This window comes from Lepisma saccharinum, chromosome 2 (genome assembly GCF_977018435.1).
Source record: "Lepisma saccharinum chromosome 2, izLepSacc3.1, whole genome shotgun sequence".
NCBI lineage: Eukaryota > Metazoa > Arthropoda > Insecta > Zygentoma > Lepismatidae > Lepisma > Lepisma saccharinum.
Genome location: NC_139230.1, coordinates 206,207,753 through 206,229,841, shown reverse-complemented (window position 1 = coordinate 206,229,841; position 22,089 = coordinate 206,207,753). Strand labels below are relative to the sequence as shown.

Here is a 22,089-nt window from a genome sequence, read left to right as displayed (position 1 = left end):
TAAAATCTCTGGGAGTAACTTTCGAGGAAGTGTAAGTTTCCCAATTTTTGAAGACTGAACTTTCTTTGCTTGCATATGTTCCAAATTGAGATCTTCCTCGAGATTTGAACCCAAACCATATCTGACTGACCTAGAATTTCAGTCGCCAGTCCACGGCAACTCACTCAAAGCCACTTCCATAGCCCGTTACTTCTGCCTATAAATAGATAATTTTTCAAACTACTGAAACATATGGTTGAGGAAAGATCTGCGAAATTAAACTATTTTCATTCAACACTTAAAAGAGATTTATTTTGCATAGTAAAAAATTAATTAAAGCTGAATTTCAATTTCTACACACATTTTAAAAAAGCATTTCAATTATTAAAATTATGTTACAATAACTGCTGCAGGGCATATCAAAGTCATTTCAATTACTAAATTTATATTCTTCCTATTTGGAGTTCAGAGCAAACATTTTTGTGTATATATTAATATATTAAAGCTTCATAAACACTAATTATAAGAAATGCGTTGCATGAGACTTAGTACCAATTTATACAATATTCATAATTTCAGATTATGAGATGTCAATACATTTTACAACCTTTTTTCCATCTCATTTTAAGTTATTTCTAATCTGAAATTATGAATATTGTATATTGTATACTAAAAGTTGCATGCAACATTTGTTAAATATCGTCAAAGTGATAATTTACAATTACACAAATCATTTTGAAGTATTTGCAGGTACCAACTTGCGTATATTATCAGTACTCTTCCTATTTGGCCTGTTCGCTTTGCACATTTCTACATTAGTCTTAGTCAAACCTTTAAGAGCTTTTTCTGGTTGAGCATCTGCAGAATATCTTGTTTTTCGAACTGCAATACTCCTCAATCCAGAGATTTTGGCCTTAGTGGCTTCGGTGGGAGTGGACTGGCGCCGTCTTTGTTGAGCAGCAGAAACAATTCGTTCAGAAACAGCTGCAATTGAGCGCTTTACTCCTGGTATCTTGTTCTCCTTTCCTGCCTTCGCATCAGCTGCGTTGGAGGTAGATCTTGTAGGTCTGACTACTGGTTTCTTTATCTTCTCCTTTAAATGCTTCAAATTTTCCTGCATGGCAACAGCACTGCTTCTGGAGGTCTTCTCTGCAGGTTTCTTATTGGCTACGACTCTTGTGCCTGCACGTGTTCGTGGTTTCGGGATTGGAGTCCTGGCTTGATTTTCACTTAGGTCTGGACTGGCTCCTGTTTCAGCTTGTTCATGAATCATCTTTGGTAGAGGATCAGGAAACAAGCTGAAGTCTATCGGGCGTGGGGATGGAGTTAGGAAAACATTGTCATCCATATCTGTTGTACTCCTCTTTGGACTTGACGACGTTGCTTGCTCCATATCAATGCTACTACATTCAGATGTAACCGATGTATGTAGTAGGCTACCATTCCTAGATAGATCAGGCGTTGGTATTCTGGACCGAAATGTTTTAGTTTCTTCAATCCTACGGATACCCGTTAACCTTGGTTCCAGCAGACTCTTCATTTTGCCCCGAGATCTTTGGAACATAGACAATCCCGGCATTTCCACATGGCTGTTTGTAAGAGCATCCAATGACCGATATCGAGTAGGTGTTGTAATCTTGTAAGAGTTCTTGCTAGACAATTGAAGACGTTCGAGGCCGGTAGTAGATGATGATAGTTTCTTGTTAACTTTATCCTCCTCTTTGATGAAATCGACCAATAGTTCCAGAATTTCCTGGACAACTGATGCAGTTCCTGGTTTTAGTTCTGGCAACTCGTTGCTTCCCGCATCCAGGGATTGAAGAGAATTTTGCCTTCCAACCTACAAGGAAAGTTATGTTAATTCTTGTTGACAATGCTTTGCTTCGCTTTTAGAATACAAAATATATTACATAAATATAAATTAAGGAAATTCTACATAATTGATTGAAATTAATACCCCCAACGCCCAACTTAACGGAGAAAATGTGTCGACGTCTCCAGTTAAGCTATTGGACACCAGTCGCACCATTGGACATAATCTAAGATTGGAAATTTTAAATTGAATCAATAGACATGTGTTTTGTTTAGCTGATATTTATGGAAAATGGACTTACAAAAATTACACGGCCCTGCATTTTTGAAAAAGAGTTCTAGTTTTCAAATTAATAGGTGACTAAGTATTTTGAATGCTATCACGGAAATTACATCCATTTTTTCCCATCACGTCAGGATTTTTCAAAATTTCACAATCCAAATTCTAATTCGCCATTCCATTACGCCTATTGCAGAACGCAACAAAATAAATTTACACAACTAAAATTTCGGTTGTTTACAAACCAATAGGTGTTTCTGGAAGTATTTTGAATGCTGGTCACGCACCTGACATACATTTTCCCCCATCACGTCAGGATTTTTCACAATTTCACAATCAATATTCTCATTCGCCATATCAATACGCCTATTACAGAATGCAACAAAATAAATGTATACAAGTGAAGTTTGTTAAATTTATTCTGAAGTATTTTGAATGCTGATCACGGAAATGACAAATTTCTTCCCATCACGTAAGGATTTTTCCCTAGGTCAGGATTTTTCTCCACGTCACTAAGTTCAATCAACCCATCAAGTTATAACATTACGTTTGGCCCATTTTGTGAAGGAAATTTTTATGAGGGATTTCGAAAAAACTTACGTAATCAAAGTCCATAGAATTTTCATGCCAATGTGTGTTTTGAAGGTAGAAGTTCAAACTTTGAGGATTTGTATTGTAGAAAACCCAATATTTTACCACCATCTAAACAGAGCCATCTATTCGGGAAATGATGGAACTACACATTTTATTGTGGAATTAAAGCAATCAATATATTGCGGTTTTCTGAAAAAAGTAGACGTGATGGGTAAAAATTTATTTCATTTTTGCAATCAGCATGCTGAAATTATTCAGAAACAACAATCTCTGCGAGTCATCCAAACCGATGAAGGTGTTCATTAAATACGTCATTGGTTAAGTGGATTATAAATTTCAGCAACATTATTCAAGAATTCGCATGGACATCCGCAGGATTTTTTTCAGGGGGGGAAGGAAGGCATATTTTCCCCCATAATAGTGATGCCTTCTCCAAAAACTCCTTCAGTTTGAAATTATGTTCCTTCAACGCCATTATAATTAAATTACTGTGACAAATGAAATTGTGTTTAAAATATATGCTTTTTTATGTAGACATTTATTTTCCGGGGGGCATGGCTCCCTCTTGCCACCTTCCCAACGTCCATGAGGATTGGCCAAATGATTTTATCAATGTACTCTCACTTCCCTCAAACACGTGTTTGAAATTAGCAGTGCAAAATATGACTAATTTTGCGCAGAGTTGAATCTATCAGATGGGATCTAAAACATTGTGTGCCTCCACTGGGTATCGAACCCGGGTCCCTTTGATTACAAAGCTACTACGTTACCAGTACACCATCGAGGTGGCTTACATGTCACTTATGAAGGTCAAATCAACAGCAAACTTTTCACACAGTAGTGGATTGGCAGGCCGCACAAGCCTGCATTCGCTTGGTGAAATACTCAAGCGACGCGTCTTGTATGTCTTGTCGCTTCGATGTGAAATCTAAGATCATGTGTATTGAAGAGAGTCTCAGCCTGGATTTTGAAATAGAGAACTTTAGTTTCGAAGATAAATTGACCAAATGCAATCTATTCTTTCAGACCATTTTGATGCTTGTTCCTTAGGCAGATCTTCAGCAATTAAAAATATGTTCCAGGGAAAGTGACCAACAATATATGCAGATATCATTTGGCATTCCGATCGTGTCTTATTTATGATAAAACTAAGTTACAATTGAATCCCCAAAACACGAACATTTAAAGAAATTATTATTTTCAGTGTCTGCAAAGGTTCCTGGTGCATAGCGCCGTGCAATAAAGGCACATTAGGGGATGTGGGGGCAAGGCCCCACACATTCTCGGTCTCATTTTGGAGGTGATATGATCAGCACCACGCTGCGGCCGCCTTTACTCCCGCCTCCACGTACCCATTGACGTAATATAAGCGCTATAAGAATATATATGGGAAGCGAAGGATTTACTTGACATTATTTTCATGCATTTTTCTTCCGCCCTTGAGGCCGTCCAGCATAACAGTCAGATTCATTAATGGCTCATGCCAACATACTAAGAGCTCAATCAGGATAGTTGTATTGCAATACTCTAGAACTACAGAGTTTCCGTATAAGAATTGGGAGACAAGTGGTTTGCGGACCCACATTTGCAATATTAACCCAGCATCAACAGAACAATTGAAAAGCAACCTGAAACTTTTTTAATGAGGGTTACCGAAGTACAAAACATGTTCAACACATTGCGAATATGTGGGCCTTTTCAAATTTTGCAGCCGAGGCCATAGGGTGCAGCACTCAAGTCCCATAAATCAGAGGCTGATAATACGCAGCATAATTTTTCGCCTACTATAAAACCGGCTGGCAGCATCATACAAGTGTTCAGTAGATCACACATTTTGTTTCAAGAGCTCTTTCGATTTTTAATAACAAAAGGTAAGGAATTTGGAAGGAAAGCTTAAATTAATTTCATACAGCTGGAGATTTACTCCAATTTTCGTAAACTTGCTCACTAAACAAATGTTTGGCGGCTAAGGACCACGAAACTTATGGGACGATAATTTGTTAACATTCAATATTCACGAGCAAAATATTAAGGAAACACCTGATTATAATTATTTATTGAATCATTCGAATTTTTATGAAGTGTGTGTATATTGAATTTGTTCGGGTAGGTAGAGTATTTTTTGGGTGGGCGGTTGCCCACCCGCGCTCACCCCTGACGTCGTCTCTGGAGAGAAGGAAGAGAAACAGATGGACCGATAGAGAAAATGGGAGGGAAACAGAAAAATATATAGTGAAGAGAGGAAGTAACACAAAACAAAGGTTACTAAAACTGATAAAAGGTTTAAAGCTAGAAAGATACAATGAATGAAAAGATTTATAAATGAAAGGGAGGAAAGAAGAAGTAGGCAATTTCTCATATCACAAGGAGAGAAGGTTAAATTTTTTTTCTTTGAAATTGCTAACTTTCTCTCCTCTTCTATGCCGGATTTTTGTAAATGTAAATGTAGATTTCAACATCGATACACAGTGAACTCTTAATTCGAACTTTGATAATTCGAATTACTCTAATTCGAACTAAAGTTTATCCCCTTGAAACCATCTTTATGATAGAGGTTTGTTAATTCGAATTTTGGATAATTCGAACATTTTTCGTGACCCTTTCGAGTTCGAATTAAAAAGAGTCCACAGTATTAGCACGTTAGAATGACTCTCTCATACTGCGTGCAGGCATGGGCGTCCGCAGGATTTTTTCCAGGGAGGGGTAAGGAAGATATTTTTTCCAGGGGGGCAAACTAGGAACATTTTCTCCTATAATAGTGTTGTCCTCTTATAAAACAATGCTTCAATTTGAATTTATAGTGTTCTTGCAATAATTAACATTGTGGCTGAAATTAAATTATGTGTGAAATATATAATTTTTGGTTGACTTTCACCTTCCCGGGGGGGGGGGGGGCGTGGCCCCCCTTCCTGACGTTCATGCGTGCACGAACAAATTTACATGCAATAGGAATATTAGATACCTGGCTGTTTGCGCATGACCAAGAGACTTCCCAAAACACAGCTCCATCCAAATCCCTCAAATTTTGGCACTTGCAATCCATCGACTCTAGGTTTGCCGTGATTCCAGTTCGCTTGCAGTTCACCTCAACCTCGCATTGGTTCGGCCTTGTTTCATCATTAGTCTCATCTGCAGCTACATTTGGTTTCCCAAAGTACTTCAGCTTGTAGCCCCAGCTTTGCAACAGAGTAGCAACATCTCTCACATCCGGTAACGTTCGTTCCTGAAAAAGTGAAAAATACTTAACTCACCAAAGATCAAGAGTGCAAATTAACTGAGAGGATGCAGGGAATAATACCCCCCCAAAACAAAAATAAACTCCCCAAATTAATTTTTTGTCCCTGCCAGGGATGCTTTTGTCCCCCTCAAATAAAATGGATTCGAAAGCATATAGTAATAAAATATTTTAACTATAACAAACATTCGTGTCCATTAATGGCCCAGTGAGAGACTCCTGTCCAAAAGTATGCGGCCCTGTGGGTTAGAAAAAGTTAATTCTGTAACTCAACTCCTAGTCGAGACAACAGCGGGCTGTCTTCCTCCCAAGTTTTCATGGCATGGTGCTGACATTTTGTGTGTTTTAAAACGTTCAAAAGAAACTTGTAGGTCGGTTAGATGGGACATTGAATTTGAACTGGGCAATACATTTGGTTAGGTTTTCAGTGTTGCTAGTTCATTTGCTCTTTTTATGTATGATTTTGGGTTTTCCTAGAATGTAAATATATGTACTGTTTCTAAATTACATGTAAATGCTACAAGATTTAATGGTCGAGACTAGAACCAATGTTCTAATGTACTTAGAACCAAAAGTTTACTTGTAGTTGACTGACTGGTAACCTACACAAATTTGCATACCCCAAAAAACTTACCTCCCGAAATTAAATCACAAATACGCCACTGAATGGGCATCTCCCCCCCCCCCCCCAAAGCATTAAGCTTAATTCAATTTGCACAGTGCCAAAAAGAACTTCTGTCCGTTGTAAGATCAAAGTCAATGTAAACAAATGCACGTGACGTTTGAGAAGTCATATTGGCTGTTCGGATGGCAGCTGTACAGGAACCTTGCACGTAAGAACTTAGTGTATGTGATAAAGCCATATTCAACTAGTTATTGTATTGATTTTGTTGAACCTTACGAATTGTACGACCAACATTTTCATGGGCAAAATTACACCAGAACTAACACATTAGCACCGTCTAGTTGGCTGCACTTTTTTACTCTTTGCACCGAAGCGTCTAGTTTGTTTAGTTCGTTGATTTGGAGTCAAGTAGTGTATTTGGTGTCTACACTACCTTCCGGACCGGTGTATGTGTGGTGTATGGCCACGTGGTGCGTGCTAACTAATCAAATGACCGTTTAAAGCAGCAGACAGGCATTTGTTGAATCTTCTGAACTTCAACACCGCTTTCCGTCTAGTTGGTTGAACGTAATTTCCTTGCACCACTGACACTGGATACACCTGCACTGCACAGAGTGCCAAAAAGTGCAGCCAACTAGACGGGAATGTTGGGAGAAGAACTGTTCCTCAGAAATCACTGTTTTGTTTACATTAAATTCGTGCTTGCAGTGGATTGAGAATAAAGACATGGGATTTATGCATAAACCCTGACAAAAATATTAAGATTTGGTTAAGGTTAAGCCATCCTCAATTATATCATACCATGAAGGCGCACAGGGATGTGGATATCAGCACCAAGCTCCCGCTGCCTTTACAACCCAGACTGCCTCAGGCACATGTTCATGAGAGGCTGGGTGAATCCCAGCAGGATTTACGTGAACAATCCACTCCCGGACATCGAACCCTGAGCTGCTTTGTGGTTAGACGCCCTATGGACTGGACCACCGCAGCTCTAGAAATTTGTCGAAGAGTTTACAAATTTTCGTGGTTTGCAGATTTACTCTTACAAAAATTAATACTATTTTTTATATGTGATATAATCTGACTTTATGCAAAAAAAACAAAAAAAACAACAACTTCAATGCCGCTTGTCAATACCAAATTCGTATTACAAATGTATCAAATTAGTGTGTCATTTTTGTCACCAGTACTTCTACAATTTATAATAGCGAGTATAATTGATTTATAATCATCGTTTAATTCCCTGCTTATCTACATTTTTACGTTGAATAATATTTTGGACATATTTTCCATTATTTCCTTGTAGAGCCGGTTGCAACACTTGATTTCGTGACTATCAAACACGTTTTTGAAACTATTTCATTGTAGGGAGACCCTTCACCGTAATATTCAAATATAGTTTTGGAGTTCTTTATTTTAAGTCCCACTTTATGCACAGAGAGATTGGATATACAGTGGGACCCGAAACACAATGTACAGTCATGTTCAAAAAATCTGTCGCATGGACTTTTTCTAAGTCCAACGTCTTACGAAATTATGTTGGTAGCTCTGAAACAAGGAAGTGTTGTGAAATATACGATCCTCCAAACAGAGTGAAGTTCGATTCGGATGAGCAGGAGGCGTGACTCACGGTCTTGTCCACAGGAAGTTCAACCAATGCAGCATTTCCAAATATGAGATAACGTCCCCATTGGTTAAATATTGTTTCAATAATGCGAATCGGCAGAAAGATTGCGTAAAAGTTTACTTTGTCGTTTTAATGCCTTTAATCGTTTCAAATTAGTATTAAATTGTTTCAATTATAGTTCACGAGCTTAATATAATGTATTCATGTATGTGTTTGACAATCATATATCACTCATTAGAACAATTTTCACATTGTTTTCACTACGTGAGATGACATTTCATTTACATTTACGATAAAATAGTGGTTTGGGTGTAATAACAGTTTTCATTAATTAATTTAGAGATGCATTTTTATTTGTTGAGTTAATGATTAGGTTAATTCGTTATTTCTCGCGAAAAGAGGGAACCACAGCTGAAAGAAAACACACAACTTGTATTATTGAGGTCAACATCACTTTTTGCGCACATAGGCTAATCACGACTCGGGATACATTTAAATTGGAATCTGAAACATTATGCGACCTGACTGGAACTCGGAAAAGGACACACTGATTACAAGACGTCGATACATTACCACTTGGTCTGGCGAACGCCAATAATAATGAGGGGTTGTGGGAGTGGGAGAGGGGTGACGGAAAGTAGAAAATAAATAGTATTTTTGGGGGTATTTAATGTTATATTTATACACACACAAACCTAAGAAAATATTTATTTTGATACATGTGTGTGGGGGGTGGAGAAGGGGGAAAAGAGAGGGACAGAAAGAGATTGGGAGAGATGGGACGAAGAAGTGATTGTGAAAATGTTTTATTTGACGTTCAGTAATAAAAACAATCAAATCAATGATGATTATCTTATAAATACCATATTTAATGTAAATTTGTTTTAAAAATGGGGTCGGGGAGCTGTTTGTTTTACGTTCAGTGCAGGATAACAAGTGGAGACACATAGTGGTTCGTATCTCACTTTGAACTGTAGGTCCAGGCCCCATTAGCCTATCTGTGTATAACGTGGATTTAGAATTCAGTAGAAAATAACGTCGATCTAGTATTTTGGATTTTAGATGCGTTGAGACCACTAAAATTTCCAATTCTTATAATAAGAAACCTATCCTCATATTACCATTTTGAAAGAGAGTTAATTGTATAGTCTTTCGTTGTTAGTTTCAAAGAAGACTAATTCAAATAGTAACAATGGGAACGAATAAAGCTTACGAAAAGTTTTTGCCACCGTGGGGATTTGAACCTACGACCTTTAGAGTGACAACCCAGTGCGATAACAACTACCCCACGAGTTCGTTCCTTCTGACGGCATGATGAGTTAAGACCAATTCGTTCAATATGCATTAGAAATATAATCCCCACCTGCATCTTTATCAACAACACACCCAAACGCTCCTTTGTAGGAAATGAAATAAAGGTGGTATGAATGTCACAAAACATTTAAGCAATATCTACTATATTTACGACGCAATCGTTCGTTTTACATGAAGAGGCTACAGCTTCGAGAATTGATTTTGTGGTTTGACTGTAATTGTAGGATACCCCATAGGTATCGATAAGCCAAGGCTCTAGTGTGTACTAGATTGGTTCATTTGTAGTGACGTGCTCAGGAATTTGTAAAGAGGTAGTATGTGAATATTAAAATGTGTTAATGCTTATTTTTTTAACCAGTCATAATTTAATATCTCTGTCCATCTCATTATCCTACTTAGGAACTAATTAGTATTGCAGGAGTCATACTGAAAAGAAATCTCACGTGACAATGACGAGAAATTAGATTTCGGAAGGAATAGTTTTCATATTTTAAAACCTCGAAGGTCCATGGGCTGTCAGTCTCCCTTCCACAATCCTACCTAGAGTTATCTTCAACTGGCAACGAGGTGACGTTGGTCAGCACGTCGAACCCTCAGCCGTTATAGAAGATATCTGAAATCAGGTTACACCAGTCACTCGTAGCTCCCCAATTTCCTCACGATGGTGGGTTGCCACCGGTCCTATACACATAGGGTCAAGTGCCCATATTTCGGATAGGTTCCTAATTTCGGATACCAAGAAATTTCCACCTTAGAACAGCAGCGCCGAAGTGCAGATAGTGCCAACTAACACGCTACTTCGTCCCTAAGTTTCACCCTTGTGCGTGACCTTGAGCAATGTTTTAGTGTGTGGCTGATATTTCTGACTTTCCCGGAGTTTTGATGTAATATTTCACCATCCAAACTTAAGGCCTACAACTGGAAGTTTAATATTTACTCACTTCTGTCTAAATTTTATATAATCTTGAGAGATTCAGCAAACATTATTACGTAGTTTCAGTCACATTATTTCAGAGGAGGAACGCACAGAATCGCCATATTGAATATGCGACTGGGTTTCCTAATTTCGGATGCTACACGGGTACCTAATTTCGACTATCCGAAATTGTGCACCCTTTCCAAATACTAATTAGTAACCCTATCCGAAATTAGGAAATACCCTATCCGATATTAGGCAACCTTTTTGTCAGACTAAAAATATGCATACAATTCTTTGTTTCATAAAATATACCAAGTACTTCTTATAAATATTAATATAACTTTCAGAAACATTAATAAATATATGTTCAATGTTTATCAACACATTTATGGCTTATTTTGTTTACATTTAGGTACTGAAAATCTAATTTGAAATTAAGTATCCGAAATATGGGCACTTGACATGGCCGTAGGCAGGGAAAATTTTCGGGGGGGGGTTCATTCATAATTGTTCCCAGGGCGTCGCCAGAAATTTGAATAATAGAAATAATAATTGTACAATAATAATTAAAATGTCATAATAATAAAACAATTTTATTCCATAATAATACTAATAATTATTATTATTATTATTATATTATTGTTATATCCTTGAGGGGGCTTACTCAATCCAGCAGATGAGTGAATATCCAGCATAAGTTTCTTTTTTTTTTAAGTTTCATACAGTGAGAACCTTCAAGAAAAACTTAAAAAGTTAGATGGAAATTTTAGTCATAAAGTTTTTGTTTGACTTTAAAATTAAATTTTTGGGATTTTGAAAAGTGTGGAACCAGTAATTCTTTTTAAAAGCTTAGCCTGGTGCATGGATTGTAACTTCAATCGCGAACGTAATGCGCTACGAATCTGGAGGTACTAGGTTTGAACTCCTATCAAGGGGGATTTATTTTCGACTTTATCGGACGGGGAATTTAAAAGCTGGAAAGGGAATTTTGGAACAATCATAAGGGAATCTTCAGTCTATATTCCTTGTGACGCAGGAACAACACTGGAAAGATGACAGCAGAAGTGATAATGGACGGGTCGCCAGTGGGCTGCGATTCCGAGAATAAATCCTGTTTCACTCAACTTTCAGAATTCCAAATGTATGAAAATTCTAGCTCGATCGTTTCAACATTGTCTCCTTGTATGTTTGTGATGCTTCGAAAAAAAATTGAAAATTTGTTACAGATTTTGGTTTCTGAACATCCATTAATCCAACATGTCAGAAGTTTCGGGGGGGGGTTTGAACCCTCGAAACCCCCCCTCTAAATACGGCCATGGCACTTGACCCTAACAGGCCGAGAACGCAGGACGACTCGAATCCATGTCGTCCCGCTGCAGTCTGAGTCCAAAGCACAGAGTCTTAGACCGCACCGTTACGGAGGAGGAAAGTTTTCATATTTTGTTTCTTATAAATGTCGACAATACATTAAATATATTATGCACCAAAAATTAGTGTCAAAAAATAGCCGGTTCTATAAGATTCGAACCTTCGACCTTCACTCAACTAGGCCGCTATTTTTAACAATTTCCCATTTTCTCACCCAATAACCTTCGTTGAACGTTTGTCTCAAGAGTCGTTAGCAATCTTGCAAACCTTATTAACCTATCTGCTGTCTATCACAAATGTATTTTACAACCTGGAGTAGATTTTGATGTCTGCAATTTAGAACTTGACTTTCGTGGTAAGTAATTCTCTACCGTCTACTATAATAAATAAATCAAAGTCTACATATCTCATATTTTGTAAATGCGAAATGTCATTGTTAAATGTTACAAATTATTTCTTATTCCACCGTTAGTTCCAGATTTAGCCACAGCATTCTCGTAACCAGCGTGAAACGTGTTTCCCACACTTCCAAGGTCAGGTGAACCCTTATCAGTTGCATTGGATGCCTGTGAACATGTCACTTCATACATCATGGTACTGTGGTGGATTTCTTCCCCTTTCCCTTGAACGGAAGTAATCCCCGACTGGGCACGACGAATCAATCACAGAAAAGCAGACTGTCTAGTAAATCGCATGCCATGTATTATTTCGAGCTCCTAGGTTTTGGAAAGTGAAATAAAAGAAAGTATGTAACATTAATTCATAATGGTTGACTTCTTTGGGTATTATTTCATACTCTTTTCTACTTACTCCAATGAAACTTTTGTCTACTGTTTTCAGTAGATCAATAGGTGTTTTGAAACATCTACTGTGTTCAGATTTTCAAAAAGATATAAATACAAAAAATAATAAGGAGGTATGAAATTAATATTTACAGCCAAAATATTAACTTAACATATTATACACTATACTGAATAAATTAATTTCACTTCAGTTTCTCTACTGTACTGGTTTCAGTAGATCAATAGGTGTTTTGAAACATCTATGTTAAGGTTTTTTTAAATTTGAATTACAATTTGTGTGCCGGAAAACTTAGGGTATTTTACACCCGTCGCGCTATACGGGGTCCAGCCCCTTATCATGACCAAAATAAAAGCGTGTCTGAAAACTAAAATAAATCCTTACCTGGGTTAAAAGCTGAGGCTGTAAAGCGACAGACAGTCAGCACAAACAAGGACAACACACACGCAGTCCTACAAAGATTATACTAACAGTAGGTCCAGTCACCAGAGCCTCGTTAGTCTGCAAAATGCAGTTCAGGGTGTACTATATGGAAGTGAGGTTGGTTTAAATTTTAAATAGATATAAAAACAAATTGTTAGTGAGGAGGAATAAAAAGTTATATTTACAGCTAACATGATGAGCTAAATACCCTACAAGGGTGTAAGGGATGACCTTCCACGAAGTATGTACACCCAATTATTGCTTCCACGTAGTACACCCTGGACTTCAGTTTGCAGACGAACAAGGTTCTGGCGACTGGCACCATGGCCAGTATAATTTTATTTGTTGTCCTGGGTTTGGTTCTTGTGGGTGCTGAGTGCCTCTTTACAGCCTCAGCTTTTAACCGAATTCAGCATATTTTAATATTTTAGTTACAACACGACGTTACAGTTATGTTATTTTAGTTCTGGTAAGGGGCTGGACCCCGTATAAAGTGACAGGTGCAAAATAGCCTAAGTGCTGACGCACACAAAATTTTGAATTCAAATTCAAACACACTACATGCAATATTACATGTAGTACTGAAGAGAATATTTCACTTGTAGTTCCTCAACTGTAATTACACATTAGGCTTACTGAAAGTTCAGTAGGAAATCATTGATTTTGAGTAGATTTCCGAGAGATACAGTAGAGTACTAAAATTGATAACAGTAGATTCTGTCTACTGTAAGCAGTAGAAATTACGTAGGTTTATAACGACGATGAGAATGAAACAGAGGTAAAAACAATGATAATGAAATGCAGAAGCGACCTGGAGCAAACAGGAACGTAGAATGTCTGGCATCGAGACGCAAGAGTTGATCAAGCGATTGTAGCGTCAAATTTAGCTTAGAGATCATAATTGATGTTTCTACAAGAGCTCAACATACAAGTTACATACAATGAGAGAATTGAATTGAGTTTACATCTCACGTGATATGAGTCGAAACTATTGTTGCACATTGAACTGTTAAGTGAATCAATATTCAATTCGATTAACTAGTGAATGGTGATGTGCTGAGATTTTGTAACGAGATGTGCCAAATGGCTGACAGTATAAAAACTTATGGACACATTGATTTAATATATTTGAACAATCTTATAACGTGCGATTTTGCATGAAATTTTATTACTTGAATCTACATCACTTCATTGCAAAGGCTACAAGGCATTTTATGGGTTGTAAAATTCTGTGTTCGATTCACCGTTCGGTTAACTGCGATTTTTATTTCTTATTAAACCGAAAAATTATTTATTGCATTTTACTTATTACGAAAATTCGTATATTATTTGCTTTGCGAAATGTAGAGAATATATTGTTTTTCATGATTTTTACAAGAATACAACTATGCCTGGTGAACAAGAAATAATGTAAAATAAATACTATTCACAAAAGGATGTCAATAGTATTTATTTGTTTTGTTTCTTGATAATTTTCCCTAAAATAAAAATGTATAACTTTCGCTGTACATGACATTTCGTCGAATATGACACATGGATAATTTTTATGCAAATCCTAGTAAAATGATGAGAAATTCAAAAACATATTCTGAAAAATTATTTTCAAAAATAACATTGAAAAATCATTAGAAAGGAGTTATATTTTTTCAAAAAAATATATATAACATTTGTATTTCTTTAAATTATTAATTAAATACAATACTTAGTTGCTATATATAATAATAATAGGGGTAATCGAACAGAAGTCAAAGCTATAATCTTCGGCGTGTAATACTGATAGCCTATCACCGAACCAATTTACCATCATAAAAAAATTGAAGTTTTTTTTCTCGGAAATTACTGGCTAGTGCACGCTGGAACCTTGCCATACGAATATCTACCCTACCACTACAAGAAGCCACATCACAACCTCAATTTTCGAACCTGTAGCCTCTTCATGTAAAACGATTGCGTCGTAAATATAGTAGATTTTGCTTAAATGTGTTGTGACATTCATACCACCTTTATTTCATTTCCTACAAAGGAGCGTTTGGGTGTGTTGATAAAGAGGCGGGTGGGGATTATATTTCTAATGCATATTGAACGAATTGGTCTTAACTCATCATGCCGTCAGAAGGAACGAACTCGTGGGGTAGTTGTTATCGCACTGGGTGTTCACTCTAATGGTCGTAGGTTCAAATCCCCACGGTGGCAAAAACTTTTCGTAAGCTTTATTCGTTCCCATTGTTACTATTTGAATTAGTCTTCTTTGAAACTAACAACGAAAGACTATACAATTAACTCTCTTTCAAAATGGTAATATGAGGATAGGTTTCTTATTATAAGAATTGGAAATTTTAGTGGTCTCAACGCATCTAAAATCCAAAATACTAGATCGACGTTATTTTCTACTGAATTCTAAATCCACGTTATACACAGATAGGCTAATGGGGCCTGGACCTACAGTTCAAAGTGAGATACGAACCACTATGTGTCTCCACTTGTTATCCTGCACTGAACGTAAAACAAACAGCTCCCCGACCCCATTTTTAAAACAAATTTACATTAAATATGGTATTTATAAGATAATCATCATTGATTTGATTGTTTTTATTACTGAACGTCAAATAAAACATTTTCACAATCACTTCTTCGTCCCATCTCTCCCAATCTCTTTCTGTCCCTCTCTTTTCCCCCTTCTCCACCCCCCACACACATGTATCAAAATAAATATTTTCTTAGGTTTGTGTGTGTATAAATATAACATTAAATACCCCCAAAAATACTATTTATTTTCTACTTTCCGTCACCCCTCTCCCACTCCCACAACCCCTCATTATTATTGGCGTTCGCCAGACCAAGTGGTAATGTATCGACGTCTTGTAATCAGTGTGTCCTTTTCCGAGTTCCAGTCAGGTCGCATAATGTTTCAGATTCCAATTTAAATGTATCCCGAGTCGTGATTAGCCTATGTGCGCAAAAAGTGATGTTCACCTCAATAATACAAGTTGTGTATTTTCTTTCAGCTGTGGTTCCCTCTTTTCGCGAGAAATAACGAATTAACCTAATCATTAACTCAACAAATAAAAATGCATCTCTAAATTAATTAATGAAAACTGTTATTACACCCAAACCACTATTTTATCGTAAATGTAAATGAAATGTCATCTCACGTAGTGAAAACAATGTGAAAATTGTTCTAATGAGTGATATATGATTGTCAAACACATACATGAATACATTATATTAAGCTCGTGAACTATAATTGAAACAATTTAATACTAATTTGAAACGATTAAAGGCATTAAAACGACAAAGTAAACTTTTACGCAATCTTTCTGCCGATTCGCATTATTGAAACAATATTTAACCAATGGGGACGTTATCTCATATTTGGAAATGCTGCATTGGTTGAACTTCCTGTGGACAAGACCGTGAGTCACGCCTCCTGCTCATCCGAATCGAACTTCACTCTGTTTGGAGGATCGTATATTTCACAACACTTCCTTGTTTCAGAGCTACCAACATAATTTCGTAAGACGTTGGACTTAAAAAAAAAGTCCATGCGACAGATTTTTTGAACATGACTGTACCTCCATCGTGTATCGAATCCAGGACCCCTCATTACAAGGCGACAACATTCCGTTTAGCAATCGGGGAGGCCGCATACTTCAAATATAGTCTTGTGCGGGTCCAGGCATATTGCACTAGCAGGGGTCTTTTCCTTCCAAATAAAACTTTTTTATAAAGGATAGTTAAGCCATAAGTATTACAAGTTTAAGAAAATTTTACCGTCGTCGCCTTGTAATCAACTGGTCCCGGGTTCGATAACCGGTGGAGGCACAGTGGTTTGGATCCCACTTTCAACTGTAGGTCCAGTCCCGATTAGCCTTTCTGTGCATAAAGTGGACTTAAAATAAAGGTAAAAATTTACTATCCTTCGGACACCCCTATTTTTTTCGTTTCGTCAATTTTTGACGTTCTTACTTATGTATGTGCTTCGCGGAACATTCCTGAAGGTGTATTAACGTTGTTTTCATGAAATTAATTCCAATTTTTCACATTACCAGTACGTCTTGCCTCAAACATAATATGCCGAGTACACCTTCCTACATAATCACGCGTCGTGCTTGTGTTTTGTCAAATTTTTGACATTCGTACTTACGTATCTGCCTCGCGGAACATTCCTGAAGGTTTATTGACGTTGCTTTGATCAAACTAATAGCAATTTTTCACATTACGAGTACTTCTTTCTCCTACCTTTCCGTTTGCCTCACACACAATATGGCGCGGATACCGTCGTAAATAATGACGCGTCGGGATGACACATCGGCCTTCTCTTTTCTCGATTTTCAATTGTAATGCAGTGTTTCAACCTTCGGAACCCAAGAAATGCCCGACAACAAATTTTAAGGAGCGATTCTACAATACCGGGAATTTCTTCATTTTGTTTGAAATTCGGTATACTCACCAATTTTGGCCCCGTAATCACGTATCTGCAGTTAAAATTTCGCGCTCACACGTGGAAATAGCAAAATAATCTCAATTAAGTTCGTATTTCCACACCCTCGATTTCCGAATTTCCCGCCGGTTCCGGGCTCCGCCCCTGGGGTAATCGACTTACCGCCCCCAACCGCTATCGCGGCCCCGCCTGTTTCTATAGACTCCCTGTTAAGGGCATGTTAGAAATTGGCCAGATTCACCTGCCCCCAAATAAGCGCCAGCAGTTAAAATTTGGCGCTCACACGTGCAAATAGCAAAATAATCTCAATTAAGTTCGTATTTCCACATCCTCGATTTCCGAATTTCCCGCCGGTTCCGGGCTCCGCCCCTGGGGTAATCGACTTACCGCCCCCAACCGCTATCGCGGCCCCGCCTCCGCTCCGCTCCGCTCCGGCTACCCGCCTGTTTCTATAGACTCCCTGTTAAGGGCATGTTAGAAATTGGCCAGATTCACCTGCCCCCAAATAAGCGCCAGCAGTTAAAATTTGGCGCTCACACGTGCAAATAGCAAAATAATCTCAATTAAGTTCGTATTTCCACATCCTCGATTTCCGAATTTCCCGCCGGTTCCGGGCTCCGCCCCTGGGGTAATCGACTTACCGCCCCCAACCGCTATCGCGGCCCCGCCTCCGCTCCGCTCCGCTCCGCTCCGGCTACCCGCCTGTTTCTATAGACTCCCTGTTAAGGGCATGTTAGAAATTGGCCAGATTCACCTGCCCCCAAATAAGCGCCAGCAGTTAAAATTTGGCGCTCACACGTGCAAATAGCAAAATAATCTCAATTAAGTTCGTATTTCCACATCCTCGATTTCCGAATTTCCCGCCGGTTCCGGGCTCCGCCCCTGGGGTAATCGACTTACCGCCCCCAACCGCTATCGCGGCCCCGCCTGTTTCTATAGACTCCCTGTTAAGGGCATGTTAGAAATTGGCCGGATTCACCTGCCCCCAAATAAACTGCAAATTTATACGTGAGCGCCAAATTTTAAGTGCAGATTCGTGATTACAAGGCCCAAAATCAGAAACTTCACGGAATCCTCCACACCCGGTACAAACTTAATCACACATCCAGCAAACGTCATTCTTCTACCTCCCGTTTCACGTTCTAACGCTAGTCGCAAACGCAGACAGTTCGAAACACTGCATATCAACAAAACACAATCACGACCCGTCATGATAGTCACGACGGTGTACGAAGGTGATGGTGTACGAAGGTGTACGAACGTGATGTTGTCGGAAGATGTACGCGCCAAACGCTATCTCCGTCGGAGAATTAATTTTCAACGAACAACATAAATTTCAACTCTGAAACATTCCCAAATCACACAAAACACCTTCCCGATGTTCGACAATGCTACAGGAACTTATTACGGTAAGTAGTTTCTTCTGTAAAAATAAATAAATGTGTCCGAAGGATAGTAAATTAGTACCGAAAAAGATTCATGACTATGAACATCATGAAATAGGAAACCTGTGCCACACTCGCAATATTAAGTTAAACTCAATTCTCAGATTTAAAACTAACTATGACTTTCTGTAATTAGGTTTTTCGCATCCATATTACTATATTGCACTACGTATAGAAAAAGTAATTGCCTCTGTCTTGGAGTTGTTTAATGAGTCACGAAACTTTGCTTAAAGCATGGTGCGTGTACCACCATTCATCCTCATCGTTGCGATTAAACCAGTAGGTAGAGGACAGAGGCAGGCTCCAATATCAGTACAACACTAGATATTATGCTCTCGAATAACTTTAATATACCAACTTCACATTCGCACGAGGACAAAAATAAAACTTCAGTCCTCAACTCTCACCAAAATAAAATACTAACAACATTTCTATCATCTTGAGGCTATCGACTCAGTTCGCAAGTTCTATAAATTAAGGTATGTCCAACATGATAATTCGATGCGGTAAACTTTATCAATGTTAGTGATCCTGGTTCTATAATATCGCGAAATGTTATCCACTTTTCACTCTTACTACTATAATAGACATGAAACATGGGTAAGAAAAATAAACTTCCTTCAAGTATCGTGAATTGTTAAGTGGGGAATTTATGCAGACATTTCATTAAGAACAGGATTAATTTTTATATTGGGGGGCACATCAGCACAGCCTATTTTTTCAAGTCAAAATATTTTAAAATATTTCCTCACTCAATATTTAAAACTAATACTCTCAGATTTCTTAACAAGAACAAACTATACTGACGCAGAGGATAAAACCTCCATATCCTAATCAAGAAGCTGAGACTGCAAAGGGCACTCAGCAGCAAAGGACAAATACAGAACACTACTTCACAGAGTAGGTCGTGAGAACCCGAGCTTCGTTTTGGCCTACAAGACTGCAGTTACTAGGGTGTACAGTGGGACGCATAAGTATTACCAAGAAAATTGTCCATCACCATGTCTTCTTCTCCTTGTCTTACTCAACGAGAGCATCAAGAATTGAAACAAGCTACTGACAACTCTGCACCAGAGCGCGTAAAAATATATTCCTTAGAAACACCCAGAGTGCAAGGTAAACTTAATGAAAATAGTCTTGTACAGTCACTGACACTGACGGCTTGTAACGATTCCATTAAAAGTCTATGTATTCATTACAAGCCGGCAGTGTCCGTGACTGTACAATTTGCCAAGCAATACTTGTGCCTCTCACTGTACTACGTGCAAGTGAGTGACTTTTGGGAACTTCTCATGTCACCCCTAACACGCCCTCGTCAAGAGCAAATTATCTAAATCAGAGGTTCCCAAACTTTTTTAGTTTCATGTCGCCCTTCGAGTTTCTTTCGGCGGCGCCAAGTCAGAATGTAGGCCTTTCTAACACTTGAAACGCTCAGTGTGGTTAGGTTGCTTGCCTTAAGATAAAAAATAAACATTTTAAATCAAATATTTTACATGGATAAAGTACTAAATAAGCACATATTTGGAACAATCATATCATTAGTGAAAATATTGGAACATTTCGCGGCGCACCTGTAAGCCAACCACGGCGCTCCAGGGAGCCGCGGTGCACACTTTGGGAACCGCTGATCTAAATAGGATTTTATGTGCATTTCATAGCTTTTTGGCCCCTCTATTCCAATCTGAACGAATAAATTGACGAAGGAATAGTCACACCAGGACTGACTAAGCGTCATCCGTTGCGGGATTGAGTCAAGCAATCTACATTAACAAATTAACCTCTTGCAACTTATGTATTGAAGCAGCACGTTAGACATACACAAAGAAAACATTTCAAGGAGGTATCATTTTACAAAATGTTACTTCCTTGAAATATTTCAATGGCATTTAGGCAGGAAGTTTTCATGTGAATATTTTAGTAAAATCTCATCCTGTGAAGCCAAGTCCTGAAGATTGTTTTAAACAGTTATGCCTAAAGATAATGGGCCGAATTTGTTTGAAGTTGAATGTGGTATAGCTGAGAAGGGAAATAGAACGAGAGAACTTGCTTTCAGAGGTAAAGCACAATCTAATCTTTCAAGTAGAAAATACTACATCACTTTTTAATATCTAATCACTCACGAAATTCTGGTCGAAAAGATGTTCCAATTAAATTAGTCCGCTTGTTACTGGTCCGTTCGAAACAATTTTAAATTTTCTTTTAACTTTCTAGGCTGTTAATAATTATTGTTGCTGAATAAACAATCAAGGTAACTAATTTCCTAACACTATTCTAGACAACATTGCATATCGAAGCATAGAAGGTTTAGATGAAGCTCTAACTGTTCACGTCTACCTTGTAACCGTCAAATGAATTAAGACGTCAGAAATGCATATTGGAGACTATCAATGTACTTACATCATGGGTGGTTTTCAATTTGGCTCCGTTCCATTGTAGCACCTGCTTCATGAACCTCCTTTTAGACAAATTATAATTCGCTTCGGTCTCTTCCTTGGACGGAGATGCAGGGGCGCTTGCCATTGTGGTCACACACTGAGGAAGAGAGAGCCTGCACAGCCGACTCTACGCGTTGACACGGAGGAGGAACTGCTGCAGGGTTTTGATGAGAAGTGCTGGTGCAACAGCCACGCCCCCTACAACCATTCTTAGGTACGGAAGACGGCAAAGACGATAAGTAATAGGCAAATTGTCCACTAGCACGTTCATTCACTCTAATTTCCACAGTATAAGGTTCAAGAATTGAAGCTAAAACGCTTTCTGTACTAAAAAAAGGCAATGGCAGCCACGGCTGTTAAAGGTCCAAGAATTTTAAATAAATTCAGTTCCGGTCCACGAGAAAAAATTAGCAAGCGTAAATGGGTTCTGAACCATAAAGGACATTTTTATCTGTAAAATGTTTCAATTCGATCCAGGAACCTTTTTTCCCGGATCAATTTAAATACGGTCCAAAAACAATTTTAATAACCTGGCCGCGGTGGCTGAGTCGGGTCGACCTCCGTGGCGAAGTGGCGTCGACCTTCGTGGCGAAGTGGTTAGCAGAGCGCGCTACAACGCCAGGGGTTCCGGGCTCGAGTCCCGGGTAAGGCATGGGTATTTGTGTTTGTCCAAATGATAAGAAACTGAGAAACTGTAACAATTGAAAAGTGTAAAAGTGAGAAAAAGTGTGAATGGTGAGGGATACCTCCGTGTAGGGGGTATTTCCTTTAAAAGAAAGAAAAGAAAGTGG

General features: G+C 38.3%; 1 protein-coding gene across 1 annotated transcript; it reads right to left on the bottom strand.

The window, feature by feature from the left end:
• Positions 1 to 286: 286 nt before the first annotated feature.
• Positions 287 to 21,480, bottom strand: LOC145981075 (uncharacterized). The gene is made up of 3 exons (XM_083114199.1): positions 21,261 to 21,480; positions 5,628 to 5,888; positions 287 to 1,819 (listed from the first exon to the last, which is right to left on the bottom strand). The coding sequence occupies exons 1-3, from the start codon at positions 21,381 to 21,383 to the stop codon at positions 710 to 712; spliced, it is 1,494 nt and encodes a 497-aa protein (XP_082970325.1). The 5' UTR covers positions 21,384 to 21,480; the 3' UTR covers positions 287 to 709.
• Between the last annotated feature and the right edge of the window lie 609 nt (positions 21,481 to 22,089).

Excerpts from the sequence above, each read along its gene's own strand:
- LOC145981075 (XM_083114199.1), bottom strand. The coding sequence starts at position 21,383 with ATGGCAAGCGCCCCTGCATCTCCGTCCAAGGAAGAGACCGAAGCGAAT. Across the intron at positions 5,889-21,260 it reads AATTGAAAACCACCCATGAT|GAACGAACGTTACCGGATGT; the intron begins GTAAGTACATTG and ends TCACTTTTTCAG. Across the intron at positions 1,820-5,627 it reads GGTCATGCGCAAACAGCCAG|GTTGGAAGGCAAAATTCTCT; the intron begins GTATCTAATATT and ends CTTTCCTTGTAG.